We start from the raw sequence: 26,177 nt of genomic DNA on the forward strand, positions 1-26,177 counted from the left end.
CCAATTGCAGTGCAGGCCTGTATCAGAAGGTTTGAGCTGTGTGCATGGCTTTGGCTTCGGCCTGTGTGGTAGACTTGTGTCTTTTTTGACGCTTTGGTAATGTTTCACCTTACAAATTACACTGTTTTGTGGCTGACGCTGACATCATTATTTCTGACTGAAAACAGGTCTTTTTAGTGGTGAAACTCTTTTGCCAGCGTTTGTCAAAATAAGATAAAAGGAAAGATACCAGAAAAAAACACAAACTGTGTTTGTCACGCTGTTTTGTAATGTCCTAAGAGCGCACAGTTCAGGGGCACAAAGAGGCCTGTCATTACATGATGGAAAAATGACGCCTCTGATAACTGGTTTTAAGACATTTTAAGACTCTTTGCAGCCTTAAATTTTGGTCAAACTGTGGCTGTTGTTGGTGTATTTTTACAAAGATACATAATTAAGCAATAATGCAGGATGAGGTAGACCCATATAAAAAGTAATTGAGGTGCTGGAGGTAAAGAACTGCACGTGCCAATCTTGATAGCATTGTTTTTCTACAACAAAACTTCAGAGTGCATTATCACACTTAAATACATAAAGTATTAGTGTTGTTGTATTGGAAGGAGATATGACACTTTATCCGCTGCCACAAAAGATTGTCCAACATGCCCTTAGCAGTGTGTTTTCGGATGCTGCATGTACTGAATCAGACATCAGAAGTGAACCTAAAGGAGTGGTGCATTTCTGTGCTGCCCTGTAGCTAAAATACTCTTTCACTCTGAAGTCAGTAAAATCTTTTTCATAGCTCATATAATGCAACTGTCAAATGTATCACTCTTTTTAAGCCTTTTTAGCTCTTTATAGCTTTTTAAGCTTAACTGTTGTCACAAACAATCACAGCTAATGAATGCAATCTGAAAGGAGAAGCCAGGGTTTCCCACACATTCACACACACTTTTGTGGCAGCTCGCCACGATTATAACATCTGCTGCCAGAAATAGATTTTCTATTTTTGGAGCTGGCCCATTAATTAGGAGCACTGTTGGAATTTACTCTGGGCACAGATGGAGCACCACAAAGCCAGGTGCAGTGACAGTGAAACTTCACTTTTCATTCTGCTATGTACAAAAGTTTGCACTCACAGCATGAAAATAATAAAAAAAAATATATAGTCACTCTCGCCCCTGTGGGCCTGTTGAGGCCCACAGCCGTCATCTACTGATCAGAGGGTCAGTGGTTTGATCAATGGCCCCTGCAGTCTACATGTCAAAGTAGCCTTGGACAAGACACTGAGCCCCAAATTGTTCCTGATGATTGTGATTGTGCATGTGAATTAGGGCTGGGCAATATGGACTAAAACTTATATTGCGATATTCTTATTCTCTATTTCGATCAACTATATATCTTTATATTTTTAAGTCTCCTAAAAAGCACTTCATTAATGCTAGAACTGGGAGACAAAATCGAACATTATAATTTTTCTTTGTGGAGTTTTTTTTTGTTTGTTTTTAACATAGTTTGTGTGTGACAATATACAATATACAATGACACAATTCAATTTTTTAACAATAATCATTAGAAATGTAGACATAATGACTAAGTGGGTAAAGACAAGTATTAAAACAAGCAAAAGTGTCTAAAATGTTGAGAAAAGTACACCACTTTACTATAATGCAACCTTTAAATCAGGGAAAAAACAATTTATTCCATGTCATATTACAACAATATCCAATATCTAAGACAATATGTAGTCTCATATCGATACAATATAATATCTTTATACTGCCCAGCCCTAGTGTGAATGTTTACCACTTCTGATGAGCAGGTGTCACTATGCTACTATGAGTCTGAATTTGTGAGCAGTGCTTGGATTGTCAAGCATTTTGAGCAGTTGCTAAAACTAGAAAAGACCTATAAAAATGCAGCTGATTTACCAGTAACATAATCAAAAGTTAAATGGAAGCATTGGCTCCTCTGGCTCAGATGGTGCAGTAGTGTGGGCTGCACATGTAATGTTAGAATGCACAGCGCGTTCAGAGGGCTTTTATTTCACGTAATTCCAATTTAATGTGATGCTGGCAAATGATCTCTACATATGTGGAGGAGTGGGCTGCTGAAGGCAGTGCATGGTTACATTTTAATTTAATGGGCATCATTTTAACCACATAGTCTTGCATTTCATGCGGATTCCCCTTCCCGAATCTCTTCACTGGTAATAAGATAGAATTTTTAATATAAATATTGTGCAAAAATTTCCAAGATTCATTTCAATAGGAAGTTTTCTGACCCTTTGAAACTCTATGATGTGTGTGGAGTACCTTCAATAGATGGCGCCTGGTCCTGAGCAGCATACAGCATCTCTTTGAAAGCCTGCAGACACAACCAAAAAGAAGTGATTAAATAATTAAATATTTAAAGAATGACATGAAATATTCATCTTGTGGAACATCTCCATATGGTTAAAAAAAGGTGAGTGCTATTTAATGCACCATCAGTGTTATCCCTATTACATAATGTCAAATGCCCCCATCCAAACACCCTGAATTCCTATTAGATAAATGTTTTCTCGCAACAAACAATGAACTGTCAGGCTTAGATGATTTCTTTTTCTTATTAAACTCTGCCACTGAGCGACAGTTAGTAACAAAAGGTTGTGATAGTGAGGCAGTAACTTCACAGAGGCAAATTCTTAAAAGTGATGAATTATTAAAACTATTTTCTATTTCCTGTATAAACATTAGCACTACTTAAGATGAATTCCAAATCATTCTCAATCACAATTCATTATTAGTCCCAACATTTTACCACTTTATTAACCCTTAGGGCCCACTTTAATTCCACACACAATCATATTGTTCTGCAAACAAAATGCACTTTTCAAAAGCATTAAAACATTATACATTAATATTAGTTTCTACTTTAATCGAGTTAATTTTTTAGCCAACACTAGTCCTAATCATATATTCAGAATTTTAAACCTTTAAATGCCAGGTTTCTGTTATGATGCCACTATGTTTGTAGATGGAAAAAATATTTTTATTTTCAAAATACTACATGCAAAGTAAGATTTTTTTTGATGATCACAGCCTGGGATATGTAAATGATTAGCAGCAACACTGATTGTGACGGTGCACCTTGTAGAAATAGCATGTATTTTCTCCATATGCCAAATATGGTTAAAGAAAAAAAATCGGCTGGAAAACACTAAAAATTACAAAATCTCAGAATGACACTGCATGACTACATTTTTTAAGCTTTGATGGGCGTGGGATCAAAAACTGCAGTTTGAATGGGTTTAAATGGCACAGTATTTATACTTAACAGTAACAGAATGTAACAATTTTGTTTCCATGGTGTATTTTAGACTTATTGTAGAAGCTGAGCTGGAAATTCCAAGATCAAACAGAAACACACAATCTTGCCAAAATGATTGCCTGTTTGCAGTCAGATATTGTGATAATGATGGAGCTCTTTTTATTAGCTATATTTATTAAAACCAAGATACTGCAAATACAGGTATATAAATTATAACCACAAATATGCACAGGGGTGTTGCGTCCCGTCAGAATCAGAAATACTAACCAATAATTAGCACTTGTACGTGAATATTTAAATTATAACCTGAAAATATGCTGTGTGTATATCTGTGCCTTATGCTAAATGCAATGAATAAAATGAGTATGTTAGTCCAGAATATAAAAATATAAATAAGTGTGCAATGCTACAATGAACAACAACATAAGTAAGCCTGACAATAAAAATATATACTATATGTACAATATGTGCCACATGTTAAATATAGCCTACATTACAAAGTTGGGAGAATATTGCACATTTGAATAATTGCACAGAGGGTTGCTGTGGTTAAAATATTGCAATTAAGAGTTATTCTTTGCAGAGTTAAGCCTTGTTGCTGGGACACCACAAAATTTCAAATACACATAAGTGAGGGAGCATGTATGGAAGAAATGAGCAGCAGCAGCAACGTCTTGTTCATCGACAGTTAAACAGGGTGGAGGATGAAAGACACAGAGTCTGAGTTAACCAGGCCGACTGTTTGTCCTAGTGAGCTAAGGGGGTGGGGCTTAGCGATAGGTCAATTGTATGATCGGCACAGGATTGGCTGCATCTGAGAATGACTGGCTGATTACCATCATGGCTGATCAACCTGAAAATTGGCCAAATTCAGTCACCAGTTGAACAACCTGTGCATCTCTAGGCAGTACTCAATAGTTATAAGTTTTGCATCAATGTAATAAAGTACAAAGATTTGTACATTCGACTGAAAATTTAATTGTAGTTTCCGATTTTGACAATGCCGCCGACATGTGTTGACATTGCACTGATGGATTAGTATCATTTTGTCTTTCTTGCTCTCCCTCCATCCTGTAATAATGCGGAGCAGTGATGCAGCCAGGCAGTCTCCCTCAGCCTTTTTGTTAGTAAATCTGCAGTGTATGCTGCAGCCTGTCTCTGCTGTGGAGCGGCCGAGGAGACGACAGTCATTCAGTCTCAGTGAGTGCTAGTAGGACAGCAGGACAGTCCCCCTCTTTCATACGCTCTCTCTCAAGAGTGAGACAGTAGAGCGGTCAGTCAGTCAGTGTCTCAGAACGCCAACAGAGGAAGCGACCACAATGGGCTCACTGTGTGCCACACTGCCTGCCAGCCGGCCGCAGAGCAGCAGAGCCGGCTTCTGCTGCAAAGAGCAGAGCAAGTCAAGGTCATGCAATAGCCCACACAGCCAGCTGATCCTCACTGTTCAGCAGTGCAGCCACGACAACGATGTAAACAACAACACCACAGACAACAAACAGCAAAGGACAGGGCAAGAACACAGCAAAGATGGCCAAAGGCATCTGCACGAAGGCAACGAGATAACTCCCATGTATGTCTGCCCATCCAGATTTCTATTAAGAATTACATATCAGTTGCACTGGTACAAAATCCTACATCAGTAAATGACAATCAGTTCTCCATATAAGACAACCGTATTAGCATTGTTCACAGTCTGTGACAAACTGCAGAAACCCAGAGAAAACCTGCAGATACACATATATAATGTGCGGTTTGGCATTGTGTTTTTGTTGATTGGCAACAAACTGAGCAACAATTGAGGACAAAATTTGGGATCAATGGGAAACTGTTTGCCAATGTAACCTGAGAGATTAACAATCAGGAACTGTTTGGGGCATTTTATGTGCTTTTCATTATCCTTTTCTTTTTCATAATTTTGGCTGTGGTAATGCATATGCCTTGGCAAGGTTGTGTATTTTTCATTAATCCTGGAATTTCCAGCTCAGCTCCTACAAAAAGTCTAAAATACACAGTAGATACAAAATTTAGTTTAGTTACATTCATACTGTCAAGTGTAAAAAATGCATCATTAACACCCATTCAAACTGCAATTTTGGATCCCACAGCCATCAAAGCATAACAACATGCACTGTTTTATTTCTGGGTCTTTTTTTTTAACCACATTTGGCATATAGTGAAAATACATACTACTTCCACAAGGTGCACAATCAATGTTGCTGCAAATCATTCACTTGTCCTAGACTTTCATCATCCCAAAAATATATTGAAAATTTCATTTTGGTTTTTTTTTTATCTACAAACATGTAGCATCATGACAAAAACCTGGCATTTAAAGGGTCAAAATTCAGAAAATTGATGACTATTTGATATTTATAATTAGGAATGATGTTTGTTCAAAAATTCAATGAACTCAATGAAAGTAGACAATAATATTATTGTATAGTATTCTTTAAAGCTTGTTTTTGAAAAGCACATTTTGTGAGCTGAGTGAAATGAATGTGTGTAATATTAAAGCATTCAGCAGGTAAAGGAGACCAAGAAATGTTTTTAAATATTGCAAAGAAAGAAGGCTAAGGCTGAGAGCCCCATTTATGTGAGCTAACATTCCCAACAGCTCCCCTGCCTTCACCACCAGGAGAAACAGCTATTTTTCCCACAAATGTAAATATAAGCATGAGCAGAGATGGATCTCAATCCCAGCTCCAGACCACTGTTTCTTTCTAATACCACTTTTCCACAGGGGACCCATGTTCACCCCACAATTCCCTACATGCTGTGTGGGAAACAGAAAACCAGCCAGACAGGGAATTACGTAACAGGCAATCCTCGAATCCCAACATTTCCTCCGCCTCACTGTCCGCTGTTACAGACCACCTCTCAGTGAGAAGAGTGGGCAGCAGCTGTGGATAGGGACCCTAAGTCAACGGCTGCAGCAACCTGAATCCAGCCAGTGCAAACACCAGCGTCCTGCCAGATCAACAAACCTTCTGTTGCTGCTGTTGCACGGGTTTGACCCTTCTCTACCGATAAGGATTGTTACTTTTCATTGTCGAGATTCTCTTGCAATGTTCTACGACTTCTCCTCTCGCACAACTCCAAGAAGCATGGTGATGGATGTTCAAAACATCAGCAGCTTTATTTCTATTTCAGCCACCACACTAGCTGTCATTATTTCCAATCCAAGACCATGTAGGCGAGTTATTGCGAGCGATAATAAAAAAGGCGAGCCCCTGGCAAGCATGCATTTCTTTGTCTCGTATAAGACTTAAGATCTTGTCGTCTTCCTCCATCCACACATACTGCACCTTGTTTTTTAGAATGTCATGTGACTCTTAGTTGTACATCATGTTACCTATAAAAGTGAAAAAAAAAGTGTTTCCTAACAGTTTTGTGAAATAAAGCTTTTTAGAATCACCTGAAATACCACCTAGTGAATGTAAAATGGTCTACAATAATGAAAAACGACTGCATATATTTGGCTGTGTTATATCGGCCTTAAACACAGGGCCTGATAGAAAGTGGTCTCGTTTAATTTGACGATAATTTAAGGTGGCAGACTGCTTTGTTTGCCAATCTGATGTCATGCTATCATCAGCGCACACAGACGCGCAACTACACAAACAGACACATCTGGGTGATAACTGCAAACCTGGCTTTCCCACACTTCTCCTGAGGCCCACAGAGTGTGTGTGTTTGAATGTGTGTGTGGTCAGTGGGCAGGCTCAGCATGTGCTAAGGCGCAAGTTTCCAAAACAAAACATGCGCAGCTCAACAGGAAGGAGGGCAGCTCTGCTTATCCTCACAGATTACCCTACTTCTCCACCTTGCGCTCTCTGTCTCTCTCTCACACACACATTCACACACTCCCTCTCTGTGGTCTTAGCCTCTTGTTACCTTGTAACTGAGTCAAGGGTATTTTCTCCTCTCTCACACACACCTCTGTCTGGATACAGACTCATGACTTGTGGCTATCAGCTCGGGCAGACAGTTGCACCGCGACTGTTGACCACAAATCTGTGGGACTGACCGTGTGTGTGTGTGAGGTGTCTTACCATCCTTCTCTTTGTTTACTTTATTATCTCTTTCTAATGTTTTCCTAAATCTCCCATTCCCTGTATTTTCTTTTCCCTTTCTCGTCTTTTCTCCTTTTCTTTTCCTCTCTTTGTCCTTTTATATACATTTTAATATAACCCATAACCATGTCACTCTCTCACCCCTTCCCCTTTGCCAAATCTCTTTCATGCATTCCTTTCCCTCTGTCTCAGCCCCTCTCTCTTTTCCCTAACCCCCATCCACAAGGAGACAAACACTTTATATCTTGACACCAAACTGTCAGAGGGATTATATGAGTCATAACTGGATTATGCTTGCGTTTGTGTCCAGTAGAAACCTCAGATCTCGTGGTTTTTCCTTATTTTTGTGTTAGTGGCATATCACAGCTTAATTAGCAAACATTCCCTTATGAAGGTAGGGCGAACAAGTTACGAAGGAAGCAATGTTTTTTTTTTTAATGTGAAGCCTACAAATGGCTTTAGTGTGCACCAAAAATCACAACAACTGAAGGTGTTAGAAGTATGTTTGTTGCACAACAGTGATGTCACACTTTGTGACGCACAAATGACGCAAACTAAAAGCTACACCAAAGGTTTCACTCAGTCTTAACACATAAGTGAGCGATTATCGAGACTATTTGGGGATTTAACTGATGTATTTTGTAATAGATAAAATAATAAAATAAAAATAAAAATACAGACTGGTTTAAATCTCATGTTTATGCAAAGAAGAATTAAACTGTTAGAAAACATAAAAACGGTTGGATTTTCGCAATTGTTTGCTTGAATTTTAGAAGACATGAAGATCAGAATGCATGTAAGTTTGCAGGTTAAACCTGTGTTTTGGATCATGATGCTACACTACTGCTTGTTTCAATTTGAATGATAGGCTGAGAAAACCTTTTTTTCTTTTGTAATTTAAGTTAAGATTGCAGATCCAATTTTTTTTTTTTGAGTGAAGCTGCAGCTATAATTTTGCCTCTTAGGACAGCTTTCATTGCAGCAGGACGCATCGCTCCGTGTCTCATCCAGCCACTGGCACTGAGCTCTCATTATTATTACAAGGGGCAAATGTAATGTTTTGGGGGCCTGGGGCCATAAGCACATGGCCTTACTTTCACTCTTTCTCTATCTGGAAATGTTGGCAAGCTGTTGGCAGCTATAGGAAAAGCAGGCGTACTCAAAATCTATTTATTTTTCCTGGGTAAAATGATTAATAGCACAGATGTTTCACAGAAGTTGAGTCTGCAGTCAGGAGAGGTTGGCCTGTTATCAGCACAATGTGCTTAAATTTACCTGAAGTTTGTTTAAGATGCAGCTTTTAATTTTTATATAATGCTGGAAAGTTTAATAAATAATAATAAATCATATGTTTATTACACTCCAACACACCATGGCCAAATGAAACTGTGTCTGTAAACTATGAGGGCAAAAAACAAACCACCAAAAAAAGAAAAACAAAAAGCAAAATAATCGTTCATTAATTGTAGTTGAAGTAAAATGTTCAATTAATTGTGATATTGATTTTAGGTATTAGGTTTGGACCTTTGCTGGGAGGAAATTTTAGTAATTGGAATTTTAGTAGAATAGACCCACCAGTTGGTGATGCCTGTTCTTCAGTATATTTGCCATGTTTCATGTCTGACAGAAAATAAATATTTAAACCACAAATAACCTTAGAGCATCTTCATATCTCACTTAGGAGTAGAAGGGAACCTTTAAGCTTGATGTGGGTTGATTGGATGTATATCGTGATATATTGATATATATTGATATCGACTGATATGAAAAAAATTATCGTGATAAGACTTATTTCCATATCACCCAGCCCTACCTTTAACCAACTTTACCAAATGGAGCCTTCCAGTGACCTGCTCTTACTATGCTGTTGCTACCGTTCTCTGGTGCAGTGTTTACAGTATAACTCACAGGCAGCTCCTGAAGGGCATTCTGGGAAATACAGGACATCCTTAACTGCAGCAGACAATGATAGAGCGGGAGAAGGGAAATGGTACCTGGATGTCTCATTAAGGCTGGACTCACAGGACAGGAGGCAGCTGTGGGAACTAAAGAGAGACCTATGCATGTGATCCAGTGTTTCCTCTACACTCATTTAGGAGTGGCGGCCCGCCACTCCTAAATCCTACCCGCCGCTCCTTCAAATGTCGTTTTTTTTTTGGTTGTTTTTTTTTTAAATTGCAAATACACCACCGCGGCATCACAGCACAGTCCTGCACTGCGTTGGGTGTCGCGAGTGCTGAGGCAGATAACTATCTTGCTCCGTATCTACTCTTTGGGGTAGATACCACTTCTTCCACCCCAACACAACTAATTGGTGCCGACGTTAATTAGCTACTCGCATCCAGGCATCAGGTCGGAGAGTCAGAGGAGTGTCGGCTTGAAAATAGCGTGCAACTTACCGGAGAAAAGGTAGACTTATTAGCTTAAGAAAACGTATAATAGATTTTATTAGTTAAATAAACATTCGCAAAATATTGATGGGCAGCTAAGGTTACGTAGCTTAAGTTAATTGGGCCCGGTGCCAACTCAACTCAGTGTCGCTAACGTGAGTAAACTAATTGATAGCATTAAGCGATATACACGCCATGATGTAACTGCTGACTGCATTTTCAGATGAGCTTGTTCAAATATTTTTCAAAGAAGAGAAAGACACCTGATGAGGATGGCGCTAGTCAGGTATCATTAGCCTTTTTACTGACTCAAATTATGATGGTTAGGTAAAAAATTATGTTCACACTTGTAATCAAATGAGTGTAAATTATCTAACGTTAATGTTTTATGTAATCGTATAAGACAAGTAACAGACAGGGAGGAGCAGTGGAACAAAGTGAAGGAGAGCAGAGTACAGGAGGGAGTGCGAGTGAAGGAGCAGGAGAGCAAAGTGATGGTGCAGGAGAGAGAGATGAGAGTAGAGGAGAAAAACATAAAGGGAAACACAGGCTATCAGGCTGGGACCCTAAATGGGTTGAAAAAAATAAATAAAAAAATAAATAAAAATTATTGTTTCTATTTGTAGGTGAAGACTGACTTGAGAAACAGGCTGCAGGGGGATCACCTTGCAGCATGTATGCTGCTGAGCATCAACGGGCCACCTCTTGGGGAATTTCCGTACAACAGAGCCTTAGAGCTGTTCTACAAAAAACCTAGAAAAATCCATTGTTCTGAGCCTGGGTGCAAACTTTGCCACTGATTACAGCCCCATCAAGAAATTATTATTTATTGTTTTTATTATTTTATTGTTGAATTTTTGTTATTATTTTTTATTTTTACATTCAGCCTTTGAAAAGCGTCATTTGTTTACGCCGCCACGGCTCCCCGGAGAGCCTGCCCCCGCTGCTGAAAAAAATCCTAGAGGAAACACTGTGATCTATGCATGTAAGTGATCCTCTTATACCAGTCAGGTGGTAGCCACTGCCACCAGCACTCATCCCTGATCTTTCACATCCCTCTGACCTTTTTACCCATTCCCTCTCTTCCTGCTCTCTTTCATAATCTGTCAGTGTGAAGTGTTTTTCTCCTTCTCCATATGTTTCCCTTTGCTCATGGAAAGAGGTTTAATTAGAGTTGTATGGGGATTATGACAATAAAGCCTTCAGAGAAGTCTCTGCTCCTCTCTCTTTTAATCCCTCTCTTCTCTCTACACACTCATTTTCCTTGTGTGGACATTTTCTTGTATCTAATTATATGCAAGTCACATCCCTCTGTCTCCACTGACCTGTGTGTGTCTGTCTACATCTATATTCCCCTACATGTTACTCCCCCCTCCTCCTCCTCCTCCTCCTCTCTCTGACCCCTTCTCCTTCTCTACTATCTCTTACTCTGTGCTTTCCATCCTAATCAGATAATAAGACCAGCACAGTCAGCAGCTGTCTTCCATGACTATATTCTGCTGGCAGTATTACCAAAGACCAACAACTGGACTAAAACACACAGATAAAGACTACATCTACACCATTGAGTTTTAGTTTGAAAATGCATAACTATTGCTCTGTTTATGTCTGTCATTTCCAATACTCCAGCTTTTTGTAATCTTTAAAACAGAGCATGGATGTATTGAAGACAGTATGGGCACAGCGTTGGAGGCAGGGCAACATTAATTCCTGTGAGAGCTACTCATTGGCACATGAAATACCTGGATCTACAGGCCCATGAGACATGTGCAATAAGAACTTACAGTTGCTGACTGTGCTTGAGTGTGCCCAAGTGATGACACACACAACCACATTCACTTCCTGAATTGGTCTTATCAAGCTAAAACGTTATAGCTAAGTAAACAAAGTGGGCCTAGGCGGTATGTAATATTTCATACCTTCCTGAAATTTACACCACCCCGACGCAAATTACGCTACTTACTTTCAGCATTTCAGAATAATAAATACACAATGGAAACCCACAAAATGTTGAGAAAAGTAATATTCTCACATCTGTTTTTCTTAGTAAACAAAGATCTACAACTGTACGCCTTTTGAATTCAACTTTCTCTCGGTCACGAAGGACTGACAAGGCTTAATTGCGTCTTTAACTCATAAAATAGACTTCATTCAAACTTGACAGATACAAAATAAAACTCACCCAAACTGTCTTGCTAGTAATCTAGTTAGTATGTCCACTGTTCCAACAATCACCAGCTCTGGTTTGGTTGAAATAAATCTTAAATTCACCGCATTGGATTTAAAAATATGCTGTTAAATATGCTGCTTTTGTCTGTGATTTCTCTCTGCCTGCTGGCCGCCGGCTGTTTACAGTCCTGTTACTTCTCTTTCCACCACTAGGTATCACTGTTTCTTCTGTTTCTGCCTGTTCCATTAGTAGAGACTGGAGACTGAGCTCTGGTGGTACTTGCTGTGTACCACATACAATGATTTTATGAGACAGAAGAGTGCCTGTATTTATCACCTACCATAGAAATTTCTAAATAACCTGGTATACTGTATTACATTGATACTGTGACTTAGCCCACCAGTTGGTGCATTTGGAATTTGAAGCCAATTTGACATTGCAGCCAAGTGGTGTAACTACAACTTAGGACTTCAATTCAATTCAATTTTATTTGTAAAGCCCATAATCACAAAGCACAGTTTGCCTCAGAAGGCTTCACAGCGTACAACATCCCTCTGCCTGTAGACCCACAAATAGAAAAAAAAAGTCTATCATATGAAGCAAAAAAGACTATTTCTCTCAGACTCTTGTTGTTAAAAAACATGTCAATTAGTGGATACATTTTTGTATTACCCCCTCGGAAATGACTAGTTCCTTTATCTGGATTTGATCCATTCGGTCCGGTAACATCTAGAAGAGCAGCAAAATTAAATCATTTTATCCCCATTCAAGCAAGTGGGGGGCTAAACCAGAAGCAACAGGCTTGCTGGCCAAAGTCTCTAGTACAGTTGTCCTATGGGCCCAACAATGCCAGATATCTGTGGAATTTTACACCTTGGAAGTGGCTTCATGTACCAAAGAGTAACTCACAACTGTTAAAAAAAAAGTATTATTGTGAATGTGGCCAACCCAGGGTTTCTTCTTTTCAAGTCAGCATTTCAACACCAAACATGTCCTAACAAGGTGATAAGGTCTGTCCCATTCTGAAGCAATCTCCAAATACGGCCAAGAAATGTAGCCTTTCTTCATCTGAATTTCAAAGACACAACCAGTGGAACATTTTGTGGCCCTGTCCAACAACCTACTGCATGCTGGACAACTGTTTCATGTTTCACTCGTCAAGTCATTATGTGGGCAAATATCACATGACCGTGTCATATTTACCAGGTGTCAGTGTTCAGATGTTCATCAGTCACTTGTGGAAATACTGTATCATATTAACGGGGCAAAACAAAAAGCCACTGCCAGGTGTAAATTGTAGAAGCCGGGCATGAACTCCACTGTTTGCTCTTGTTAGCAGCTTGGACACGTTAATCACAGGATTTTACACATAAATGAAAGTTATACTGATGTTTTTTAAAAAAATCTAGTTCACTGTAAGTTTTCCATCCTGTGTTGAAGTGAAATGTCAAAGGTTGTACTATAAACAAAGGGTTCATGGAAGTGGTTTGAGTTTACTACAAGGGTGAGCTATCAATTCAATATTCAATTCTGATACAAATGCTAGTTCAATATTTTTAGCAGCTGTACAAGAACTTTCCCTAAATATCTACATTTCCATCCAGCTGTTAAATGCACACTTACATTTGGCTGAGGTGGAAATCCAGGTGTATCAATTAAGAAAAATGGGACAAAGTGCATTTGAACCAGATTTAGAAAAATAAATTATGTTCCACTGCAGAGACCAAAAACGGCAACACAGATCACATATATGTGGACAAATGAGGAAACCGCAACCTTATGCTTATTGTATATAGGTTACTTAACATATATTACCAGTAGGTTGTATAGTTGCTAAAATACTGTGCTGAACTGTTCATTCACTGTTCATTACGAGTGCTATTAGTATATATGTACTGCTCAGTTATTCACTGCACCATACTCTCAGAGTGCAGAGCTTACTCTGGGCACAAACAGAACAGAAAAATGGTTTCATATCCAAAATGTTGCCATATTGGTACAGTTTTAGTCTTTGATTTGATTTGATTTCTCTGCATCAAATTAATTTCTGTCCAACCTGTATAACACTAGTGGCTACGTTAGTCTATTTTTTATAAAATATTATATTAATCACGCTGTCATATTGCTGAATGCAATACGATCTGGATTTAGCTCTGTAACTTAGGCTTCTTTTAAAATTGCCAGAACGTGAAATAATGACAAACGCCGGTTCAGCTGGTTTGCTTAAATTTAACTGGTTTAAGCTCACACACTGGACCGGCTAAAATGGAAATTGACCCAACTCAAGACCCTAGGATGGGGTCTTTGCATTTAACTAATATGTACCTTGACTTTCACTTTAAATTTTACAAAGGAAAAAAAAAGCCAATTTTATAAGATTATGAAGCATTGTAAGACAGTAAAATACTTAGCTTTAAGTAATATTAGGGTAAGACTTTACTGATCCTTGAAGGGAACTGACAACATACAATAAACAAAATAATAACTCTAAATGACTATTTCTCAAACAATAATCCCACAGTATTTTATATGAAAATGGACTAAATAGGTAAACATGTTTAATAAGGTCTGTCAGTTTTGTTTAAGAGACCCTTTACTAAATGTCTGTTGACTCGGGCTGTGACTGCAGGTCAAAACAGAGAATTGTTGATTCACCTTTATTTTTCTGTCAGCTGCGCATCACTTCAACAAAAACCAGCCACCATCAGCAAACTAACTTCCCATGAAAGGCTGCAGCAGCATGCAGTTTCCACCAGTGCTGCTGTGCACAAACCTCAACACCAGCAATATGTTGACTAAGGAAAAAACAATAAGTGTTCATCTATAAATGAAAAAAATCTCCTCAGGCCAATGGCATATGAGGTGCTGCTGTCTGCTACATAGTGTTAACCCTTCTGCTCCAACACCTAATATACTGTGCATCTTTTCCAAGTGACATACCGTGATTCAATAAATATATGAAATTGACTTTAATTTGACAATTCTTAGTTTTGATTATCGAAACATTGTGCTTATCGACAGCAGTTACTTGCTGAGAACTGGGGACAAGATAACATTGCTGCAACAAAGTCCGATAGCACTTATGAAATAGACATTCAGGCAGGTTTAAAACAAGCTATGAGGTTTTCCACATAATCTTAATCCATTAATATGGATGGAAAACCAACTCATATATTGGTTACAATCCCTCATTGTACAAAAAACACTGTGCAAAACCACAAAAGTATTGTAGATAAAAGGTGAAGCAAGAAGAACAGTTTGGGTAATCATTTTACCTTTGACCTTTGATTCCTTGTTCTAAGAAGTTTGGAGAGTACACTGGGGGTTTGTTTAAAACCTGACTGATTATCTGATCATCTGTGTTTCTTCTCCTGTCAGACTACTTTTGAGTGATAATGCCACACTCTGAGATGTCAGCAATTTACTAGTGGAGTAATGCACTCTTGCCAACCTTATTGCGTGAGTAAACTGTTATCATAACAAATTGAGACAAAAAATCAAACCTACAAAATCAAAGTTGTGATACACCAAAATTATCTGCCAGGTCTCAGGGCAAAAGCATATTAAAAACAGCCAGCATTTCTCAGCTTGAGGCAATGTTATCTTGCAGAAATTCATGAAATAAATAGCTATGGCTTATAAAAAGCATCACATGGTTTAGGCACCAGAACTACTTGCTCAGGTAAGAAAAAGATTGTGGGTTTCATAAATAAACAAAAAAAACCTTTGATATACATACTTATACTTAAGCAGGGCTGCAACAACGAATCCATAAAATCAATTATAATCGATTATTAAATGTGTTGGCAACGAATAAAGTTATGGATTCATTGTTTTGCGCGATTATCACATCACTCGCTGTGTCGCGGGACTGTTTACGCCACATGCAGACCGGAGAAGCCAGTGTTTTGAAGAGGCATGGCAGAGGTGGAGCATTTCATACAAAAACTTCAAAAGTTTCATGCACTTCATGTTATGCAAAACAAGTGAGTGTGTTGGCTGCAAAATATGCAAAAGTGACACAGCACAAGCACTACGATCATGATGCAGCATCTAAAACAGCCCGTTTCACACAGCGCATGTCTGAAGTGCGTGACTTTAGCCTCACCGAGCTGCAGTATGTTTCATGATTGTGGTGTTCACACGCTGCTGTGTCATGGCCCACAGATATTAGTTTTGTATTTCCACATTTATAAGCACATATTCCACTCATTTATGAAGTTGTGCAAGCTCCTGCACAGCCGACAACAAAATAAAATGCCTTGTATCTGCAACTGATGTGATTCTGTCCACAGAGATGCTGTCAGAGGGCTTTTGTTTTGAAAGGGAAGCAGGGAAGTTATAAACAGCTGTCTTTGTATTTCCTCATCTCTGTGACGGGGGAGACTTTTAAACTGCAGTAAAAAGTGGTATAGAGTCATTATAATCATCAAAACACCATATTCACTGTCTATTTCTGATGAAAAACACGCGTCACACACAAAAATCGGCAAGCCATCGTTTCTCTAGATGTGCTGAAGCTGACACGCAGCAGAGACGCTTCTGACAAGCACTGCTCAGGCAAGCAGTGTGCACACTCTAACTTGATAAAATGGTCGCCGAAATAAAAAACAACATGCACGCAAGCTGTGTGCGACGGGCCTCGACAAAAGACGACATATGTTCAGTTTTAAAGTAAGGAAATAAACGGTAGGTTGTAAAAGCTGTCAACATTTTGTTTTTGAATTGTTTCATGTTTGGTTTTGTAGTTATTTATTATTTAATATTATTTTGACAGCTAAGGGATGTTCAAGTAACCTCATGTTTATGCACTGCACTTTTTGCACTGCTGTCAATGATAATCTGTTTTTAACAAGGTGATAGGGGAAAAAATGCTAATTTTATTATTATTCCTATTTTTAGTTTTTTTTAATCTGATTAATTGAAAAAATAATCAACCGTTTAATCGATTATCAAAATAATCATTAGTTGCAGCCCTAGATGTAAGTATGTCATAACATAAAAGATTTAAGTAGTTCAAAGAAGTAAACATTTAGTTTCACATGTAACAAGAATAGTGGTCTCCCAGGTGAAAGTCTTGTGTTACTTTAGTATCAAGTAACTGAAGTAACAAAGTTAAAAGAAGTAAATGTTTAGTTTTAGTTTCACGTGGAACATGAACGACAGTCTCCTGGGTGAAGTCTTGGGTTTCTTTAGTGTCAAGTAACGAAAGTAACAGAAAGTTACAAGAAGTTAATGTTTACTCTTAGTTTCATGTGGGACACAAACAGCAGTCTCCCACATGAAAGTCCTGTGTTTCTTTGAGATTAAATAATGTTAGTAACAAAGAAAAAAGAAGTCAACGTTTACTTTTAGTTTCATGAGGGAGACAAACGGCAGTCTCCTGGATAAAAGTCTTGTGTTTCTTTGACCCATCACCCAGACTTCTTCCCTACATAATAGTCTAATCCATTACGTGACATCATCTACCAAGTGAATTTGTGTACCCACCATAATAAAGGATTGGAATTAAACATCTACATTGTGTCTGTAGTTGTATGCTTGCAATTTTAAAACGCAACAAGCCATCATCGTGTGATGCAGCAACATCAGGTTGTGGTCATTTCACATATTTCTGTGGTTTTAAGACATACTGGTTATGCTCTAGTAATAATGCCAGCATGTTCCAGTTATAAAAAGAAACTGGGGGATTTTGTTTCTCATCGTGGCAGCTCTGTGTTGCCGTAGACGTCTGCAAGTAACAGACATTTACACAGTGTTGCGGTACTGTTGTTACCACAGCAACAATGCTGCTGAAACTGGTGCTATACACTGACACCTTAGGGTTAAATCAACCTGTTTTTTTTAGAGCTGAAACAATCAGTTGATAAATCTGCAACTATTTGACAATCAATTGATTGCTTTAGTTAAGAAAAAAATGACAAAAAAATTGCTTGTTCCAGTATTTTATATTTAAAGATTTGCTGCTTGTCTTTGTCATTTGAGATATTACATAAGATATTGCTGAGTTTTGAACAATAAGTCTGGCAAGACAAGCAATGAGAAGATGTTTGAGGGAAGTTGTAATAGGATTTTTTTCCCCTTTTTATTTCTCTTTTCTTTCAAACAGTCAATCACTTAATCAAGAAAATAATAGGAAGATTAACTGGTAATGGAAAAGTTATTTCCCTCCTTCTGTTCTCAACCCATTCCCGTTTCTCAAACCACTCTAAAGTTTTGCTTCCTGCTAAAAATCCCCAACAACACAAGCATCTCAATTTTTAACCAAAATATCTGAGAGTCTGACCGAGTACAACAGACATGCAATCATTAGACAGATTTATTTAGCCAGTCAGTGAGTCATTTGAGTCATACAGATGACCATCAGGCATTTATTCTTATAGTTCCTGTCAAGCAGTCATGCTAGCAATCTGTCGAATGAAATAAAGCTGCTTCCATCTCAGATTTTTATTGGAAAATGCAGCCAGTTAGTCAATAAACAAAATCCGAGTCTGTTCTATTGTCTACAACGAATCATAACTCACACATCTTTTGCAGATAAAACTAAAGGGAAAAAAGAGATGCATGCTATAAAAAATGTCAATGATCTAATAAGATGTGAGCTGTAATAAGACATGGCATGCTCCAAACACCCCAGGCCAGTACGAAAAACAAAGCAGCTGACAGTCTTTGGTTCACATCATATCATGTCACATCACACCAGCTGAGGGTGCACCTCTGTTTATCTAACTGTCCTGCTAAGTGTCTGACCCAAACACAGCTGTCATGAGAAAACATGACATGCAGGGAACACCTCTGGTCAGCATGGTTCTGCAAACCTCACAGGCCTGGGTCCCACATCTTCACGGGATTAAAACTAACTGGGCCAAGGGCCAGCTTTACAGCTGTGTGGAACAACAAGCTACATCTGGTCTGCATCCAAACACTGCAAGACCAGGACGAAACCAGAGTCCATGCGAACTGCTGAGGAAATAAGCAACAGAAAAGTGCACGTGGAGTATAATACATACTGCTCTAAGTGCAACAAAGACAGACTAGCCTGGGCATTACCTGCTTAGCATAGATACAGTCTGTATTTGTGAGACTCCCACAAAACGTCACATCCTTTTATGCTGAGGGGGAAATTAAAACATTCTCTACCATGCTAAAGAACTGCTGTGTGGCTTTATGGTCATCAAATACACTCAAAAATCCACATTTAGAAGGTATTTTTCATCCTGGTTCTTATTTCCCCATGTTTTCGTGTTCAAGTGACAAATGGGAACAATGTCTTTTTGAATTTGGTCCAGAACAGAGTGAGAGCATCAGCAAGGCTGCAATGTTAACAGTTGCGGCATGTTTGCAACATCACTTTACATCCTCTAAAAGTACTTGTTTTTGCCATTGACAGGCTCAGATTGTTTTTATATGTGTCTGACAACATTATGAAATTATCCCTTTAGGGATAGACCTTTTTACCAAAGAGTAAAATTATTTTTGTTTAACCTGAAACAGACTCAAAATTGCTATTGCCAACCCAACAGACTCCATTTAAATAAACAGTATATTTTATCATTTAAAAAGGTCTTGGTTCATCTTTTCACTGTTTTAACAATCACCATCAAACTCTGGTTTGGTTGAAATAAACCTTTAATTCACCCAGTTAGATGTGAAAATGTGTGACTCTATACACACTGAAATGATTATTTATTTAAGTCTTGTGGGTTTGGAGATGGTGATTTTGAGGCTTGAACTAACGCTTTATCCAGACTGTTGGATTTTTCAGCAACTAAGTCAAAATAGGCTTTATGGTAAGTAATGTTAGTGCTGCTATACTGTCTCGAATTGTGCAAAGAATTCACTAAAAAGTGGTAGTCTATTACATCATAGCATTGATGGCAGTAGGGTATTGATATTATCGTGACTCATATCTATAGTAAATGGAACAGTCTCTCTTATGTGAGTTTGAAAACTCACATAATTCATTACAGGTTGGGGGAAAGGACCATTTTTACCCTCGCCCACTCTGCCCTCACCACATCCACTTACTATAACTGGATACAAACTGTATCCATTGATACACAATGTTTATCTCCAGGCCTGGCCAGCTAATTTGATAACCACTGACGAAATAACCATCATCAATCAACAACAGTTACATTCAATTGAACCCTCCAAGGGATTTTGAAGAATTTACCAAGTTTTTGGTCATTCAGATTTTCTCTCAGATATAAACACATTTCGCTGGGGATGCACAATATTGGATTTTTTTCTCCAATATCCAATATATAGCAACTCATTTAGCTGATAACCGATATCAATGTCAATATATCCACTTTTTTATCCAATTTTATTGATCATCAAGTCTCTTCAGCAGTGGAATTCACATCATATTCTGCAAACTCCTATCATGATGGCCCACTAGCAGATGGAGACATGAAATACTATGTTTTTCAGTGTATTTAATATTCATTCCTTGTGCAAAATAACACAAATACTTCAACTTAGGGTTGATGTTTTGTACATGTTCACTTCGTCAAAAAAAAATTGCAGAAATCAGAACGTTGGCCGATTCATATATTTCACTTTCAACCCAATATCAGCCAATACCAATGTGGTGCCGATATTATCGTGCAAAAAATATTTGAAAAACAGCTAGGGAAAATATTTTTAGGTTAAAAACAGAGCTAGAAAAAAATATATTTGTAATTATTATATTATTATTATACAATATATTATTACAAATTTAGATTTTACACACTATTAAGCACTTTTTCCAAGTCTTGTTTAACTTGTTTTGTTTACTTTTTTCTATTCTTTTTTTTTAAACTCTTTTAAAACTTTTTTTTCTTTAAAACAAAAATTATTGCTTATTTTGGGTCATTTCTTTTGTTGCTCAGTGCTTCCTTCCCATATGTTGTGAAAGAAATCAAGTCAATTTGCTCATGTTTCAAAGGATTAATAGAACCACTGACAGTGTGCTGAATGTTTTTCCATGTTTTTGTCAGCTGATTTCAAACAGCAAGACTTGGCGCTCAGCTGTTATTCTTTTACTCTCTGCTGAAATGTTTGTGAATGAAAGTTGCCCACATACAGAGTGAAACAGGCAGCCTTACACAGAAATTTAAGCATTAAATGATGACATCCAGTGAATGTGAACCTCCTCATGAAAAGGTGAAATTCATCAGGCTGAAATCGTAAATTTAGGACGACTTTGTCTAGTTACTTGGAACACTCATGACAGCAAACCTCACTTGCATTTCAAGAGCGACTAAGCAACTGTGCATGTGAGGTTAGACTATTTCGAAAAACAAGCACAGCACAAACAAGAGTGCAGAATCATTTCACATCAACGTGAGCATTGCCTTTTCGCTCTATTTTTTCCCCCCTGATTCATTTTCTTAAAATACTCCACAGTCCACATTTTATTCTAACAAAGACCAAGGTCACTGTAATAGACAACAAAAAAACTGGGAGGATAATATCCTACAGCCAAACCTACAGGCTAGTCTGCATTTCAGAGACCTTGTAAATCACCAGAGGCTATTTGGTTTGGTAATAATAGCAACTGATTTGGTTGTTGTTTCGATCTGTGGAGCTGAGCTAAGCTGGGGTGAATTTTAAAGAGGTGGTAGGCTGATATAACACTGAACAGCAATGCTGAAGCTGCTCAACAGACTGCATTTGTAACTGCACAAAAAGACCTTTGGCTCAAAGATCAATGTGACTGTGCTGCAAAGGGAACACAGAACTAAAACAATGTGTCAGGAGTGCAGGGGAGATGACTGATTGCTTCTGACTTTGAGCCAGAGAACTTAGCTTTGCTTCATACCGACTGGAAAAACAGACAAATGCATGAATGAATCTAAATACATAAGAGACAATTAGGTATTTCTGAATCACTCAAAAGCGATTCCAGATCTTCTAACATGGTGGGTTTTTGTATGGTGGCAAACTCGGGGGCACTGACTGAAAGAATGTGCTGCAGTCACACTGAGCTGTAGCAATATGTGACTATGCAGAGCGCCGGCGATGACTTATGAGAATACTGCAACCAGCAAACAATGCAGATACTGCTGCTACAGGTACAGAGAGAGGGGAAACCCTGGAAACATTATAGCTGCGTTCCTGCAATCTGTCCTCACAGCACAGAAACAATGTAGTATATTTTACCTCCTGTTGCAACATTATAGCTTATTTATATACATACATATTGATATGGACTGGGACAACAAATGATGTTAGACTGATATATGACACTGTGATATATCTTACCACTGTGAGTCATAGCTAGAGCCAAAAAGACACTGCTGCATTAACAGTAAATGTAAATGACTGTCCATTACTGCACAGGGAAGGTCACTTCAAGGGATATTCTAACACGAAGAAAATGTCCTCAGTTTTAATCTCACATACATTAAGTACATGTTTTCCTTCAGAGGTTGTTTTCAGAATGACCATGCAACTCAACTTTGAAGTTAGTTTACTATAAAATTGTCGTGATTGGCGTTTTATGTCGTTGTTCTGGTTGGATTTTTTTGTTGTTTTTTTTGTTTTGTTTTGTGGGTTGGTTTTTCTTTTGGAAATTAAAGCGAAAATCATCTCAAAATACACAGAAACACATAAAAAATGTCCTCATGTTAAAACAAGAGGATGGATTTTGCAGCAGTCAGTGTTTTTTTGGTTGGATCCAGCCAAAGTGGAAGTGACAAAAGGTTGAAGTTTGTTTTGTTTTTCTTTGTTTTTTAAGATATTGCACAGGTAAAAAAAAAATGATAAGGGTAAAAAATAAATAAATATTTGTGCATGTAAAAAAACAACATATGGCGCAGGCAAAAGAAAATTAGTGCAGATAAAAAAATGGTGAAAGTAAAAACATGGTCCAGGTAAAAACATGTTGATGCATGTAATTTGAAAACGTATATGCTTGTACCCAGAAAAAAAGTATTTCAAGCCTTGTTCTAATTTAACAACTGAAATGTGTGCTGTGCCTGTTCCACAAGACCAACAAGACTGGCAAGTCTTTTCTAGTGTAACAATCTTGGGGATCAATTTCTCAAGTCTTATGCGCATACAACATGCAACAACTCCTGAATTTGGACGTCTTGTTTTTAGTGCATAGCTTGTGAAAAACAAGTTGTGTGGTCAAAAGGTTACACTTTTTATTTTAGGGTCTCATTTTCAATTAATTTTCAAGTTCTAGCTACAGTTCGTAACATAACATAACATAACATAACATATGTTTGAGGCTGAAATACAAATGCTGAAAGCAGGATTGAGATTCTGTTGGAGGATTTGATACTGGGCACATAGCGACTTCTTCATCAATAAATACAAGCAGTCAGTCAGCTCCGTTCTCCCACAGTTCAACATGACATTACTACAACACGGCGCTGGCTGCTATCAGAACGTTCTCTTAATCTGTAGAACTTTATTGTGAAGCCAGAAAATCATTAAGCAGTGTTACCAGGCTATATTCAATCATGTGCTGTCACTGCATCAAAAGAATCTTCCATGCCCGCATCCCACTGCATCTAAGAAACAATTAATTTCAATACCCCTAATTATGACTTACTTCATCCACCTGGCCCAAATTGATGTGTGGACCCAATTTACACAGATTTACATTAAAGCATATATAAAAAGTATTCTAGCAAGTGCTTGGCCAATTTGGTCATTATCTGGGTAGTTATTGAGGATGCTTAATCCATTTCTTTCTGAATATTTTAACTGTAGTTGGGCCGATTTTGATCATTTTTTATTCAATTTAGATGTTTTATAGGACACTGTAATAACTGGATTAGACAGGAAACCTACCAATTCTATTTCATGTTTTTGAAATAATTGAAATAACTTCAAATCGGTTAAAAATTGTACAATATTTATAAACACGTGAATAGAACATTGCAGGCGTTTACACTTAAATTCACAGACTAACAAACTGAGTTGATGACCAGTTGGTAAATGTTGGTAAGAAGTACCATGGCAAAGGAAGTATCATAAAGTAATGTTTAACAGATGGGAGGCACAAGTCCTGAAACAACATATGCAAGTTAGTATCTTGCAGGGTGTACTGTACATTTATAAAATAAATCTTAGGGGTACTTGACATTTTTTAGTTTGACTTTGCTGGCAAGTAGACTAGTATGCTTGGAACACCAATATAAAACATAGTGGCACTGATGCAAAGGCTTCTTGGAAATGTTTCATAATGTGTTCACAGTCAGCCCTGAATTAAGGCACCGCGGAGATAAGGGCTGAATGGCAAGTTTTAATAGCATTAATGGGGCAAAGGTTGCAGACTGATCTATCATCACCTTTCTGTCACACACAGTGACCTCGTCCAACCTCATCATACACCACCTCCAGCAGCAGGTCTGCTGAGTTGGGTCAGCATTTGGGGACTGACACGGTGGTTAACAGGCGCAAAGATTAACTAGCTCAATAAATGATGACTCAGCCAAATGCATTTTTTGTCTCCTAAACACATTCCAAGCAGCTCAGATTACAGACACACACATTGCTCTCCTGGTCAGAGAAGATAACAGCTGAAAACAGTACGATGCGCGCGAGGTGCTAACCTGCACAAACAAACAACAAACCTAGCTTGGTTAGTTTGCTAACTAGCTAACAGCAGAGGGCTGCTGCTGTTTGGTTTGCGGGTGTAACTGAGGCGGTCCCTCTCTTCCTGTTGTGTAACGAAATACAAGGAAGCTGTCTCCAACTACATTGACATTGTTCAGAACAGAAATACCGGTATGAAATTGGACAGACACCGAGCCATACCGTCAGCGGCTGCCAAGTTAGCTCGCTGTTAGCTAGCAGAGAGGTGGTTTAATGTGAAGCTAACTCACCTCATACTGGATGTACTGTTTCCTCCACTCCGGGGTGATGTGAGCGGAGAGATGCTCTGTGAATTTCATTTTGTCGCTTTGCTGTCTCTCCCTCCCCTGTTTTTAGGGTAACCGGGGCCGGTTGGTCAGTTGAGCAGCGGGTTTTTTTCGCCGTGCTGCTTCACAACAACACAAACTGTCATCCGAAGATTCCTCTCAAAGACACACAGATGCCCTTTTTGTCTTCAACCTCACGTTAGCTAGCTGTCGCACCGGCGCACATTTCTGCCGTTTTTAGACACACTCGATAAAGTGCTGCTGGAGTCACATCTTAGCTAAAGGATAAATGTGGTCTTATCTTTAGCGCCAGTGTCGCAAAATAGCGGTAAGGTAGTGTTAAAGAGCACTGGCGCTAGCTGGGTCCTGCTGTCCCCCCCTCCTCTGTCCCTGTTGTTCAGCTCTGCCTCTACCTCTCTCCACCTCCTGCCTCCCGCTGCCTTCAGGTACACTGGGAAATATGAATACCAGCCTATGATGGGCGCTCATGAACATGCTGTTGATGGGTGGAACAAGGTGGGGCTTTCAGGAAGCGTCATCCAACCAGGAGGGCTAAACTGGACAATTTTAACCTTAATGGTGGGGCAATGTGCTGGCTGTCACAGAGAGAGAAGGGAGAAACAGTGATTCAGAGCATATGTTCAGTACAGGAGCTGCTGTAAACACTACGCTTGGCTGGATTTTATTTGCGCTTTTACATTTTTTATCTTCATGTTGTTGAACCTCTCCTCAGTTCAAAGAGCCCTAATTCAAAATAAAAGTCCATTGGCATCTGTAATTTCACTACAGACTCCTATTCAGTATGAAAATGATAAATGTACGTTTGAATATTAACAATAGTAATATACATTACTCGCAGTTTATTCTTGTTCCAGGTAGAGGGCCCTAATACTTTTACTTTGCAATCCTGCACCTCTTCAACGCGAATTTATTTCAACTCTGTCCATAGCTTCAGTGGACAAACCTTGAGTTTGCTATATATTCCGATTACACACAAATGTCACTCGTGTGACGTCGCGCGCCACCTTTGGGAGAAGATGACGTAGATGTAGCTTGTCTTCTTAGTGAGGGGGGAATTCAGACGGAGAGTCACCGTCACATTGCGATCCTCTGAGTGTGTTTGTGCCTGGGTCGTTGAGGAAGCAGACACAAGATCCCAAAATAAACATACATGGAGAAATTATTATCATGAGTATGCAGAGTGATGCATGCCTACAGGAATACAGTAAGGAACTGTGGCCTGCTTCATGTAAAATTATCTCTCTCTCTCTCTCTCTCTCTCTCTCTCTCTCTCTCTATATATATATATATATATATATATATATATATATATATATTTAGTGCGATTTTTAAGATTTTTTTTTTTTTAAAGAAAGCACATCTC

At 38.5% G+C, this 26,177-nt stretch overlaps 1 protein-coding gene across 1 annotated transcript in view; it reads right to left on the minus strand.

Annotated features, from left to right (window-relative positions):
• LOC121951611 (solute carrier family 53 member 1) overlaps positions 1–25,222 on the minus strand; it is a 55,743-nt gene extending 30,521 nt beyond the window's left edge. The window contains exons 1-2 of the mRNA XM_042497997.2: positions 24,758–25,222; positions 2,295–2,346 (exon numbers count right to left, since the gene is read on the minus strand). Of these exons, the coding sequence (XP_042353931.1) occupies positions 2,295–2,346; positions 24,758–24,826 (121 nt within the window). The 5' untranslated portion in view covers positions 24,827–25,222. The remainder of the gene's footprint in view (positions 1–2,294; positions 2,347–24,757) is intronic.
• Positions 25,223–26,177: the final 955 nt, after the last annotated feature.

Source organism: Plectropomus leopardus, chromosome 12 (genome assembly GCF_026936395.1).
Source record: "Plectropomus leopardus strain MGB_pleo_1.0 chromosome 12, ASM2693639v1, whole genome shotgun sequence".
Taxonomy (NCBI): Eukaryota; Metazoa; Chordata; class Actinopteri; order Perciformes; family Serranidae; genus Plectropomus; species Plectropomus leopardus.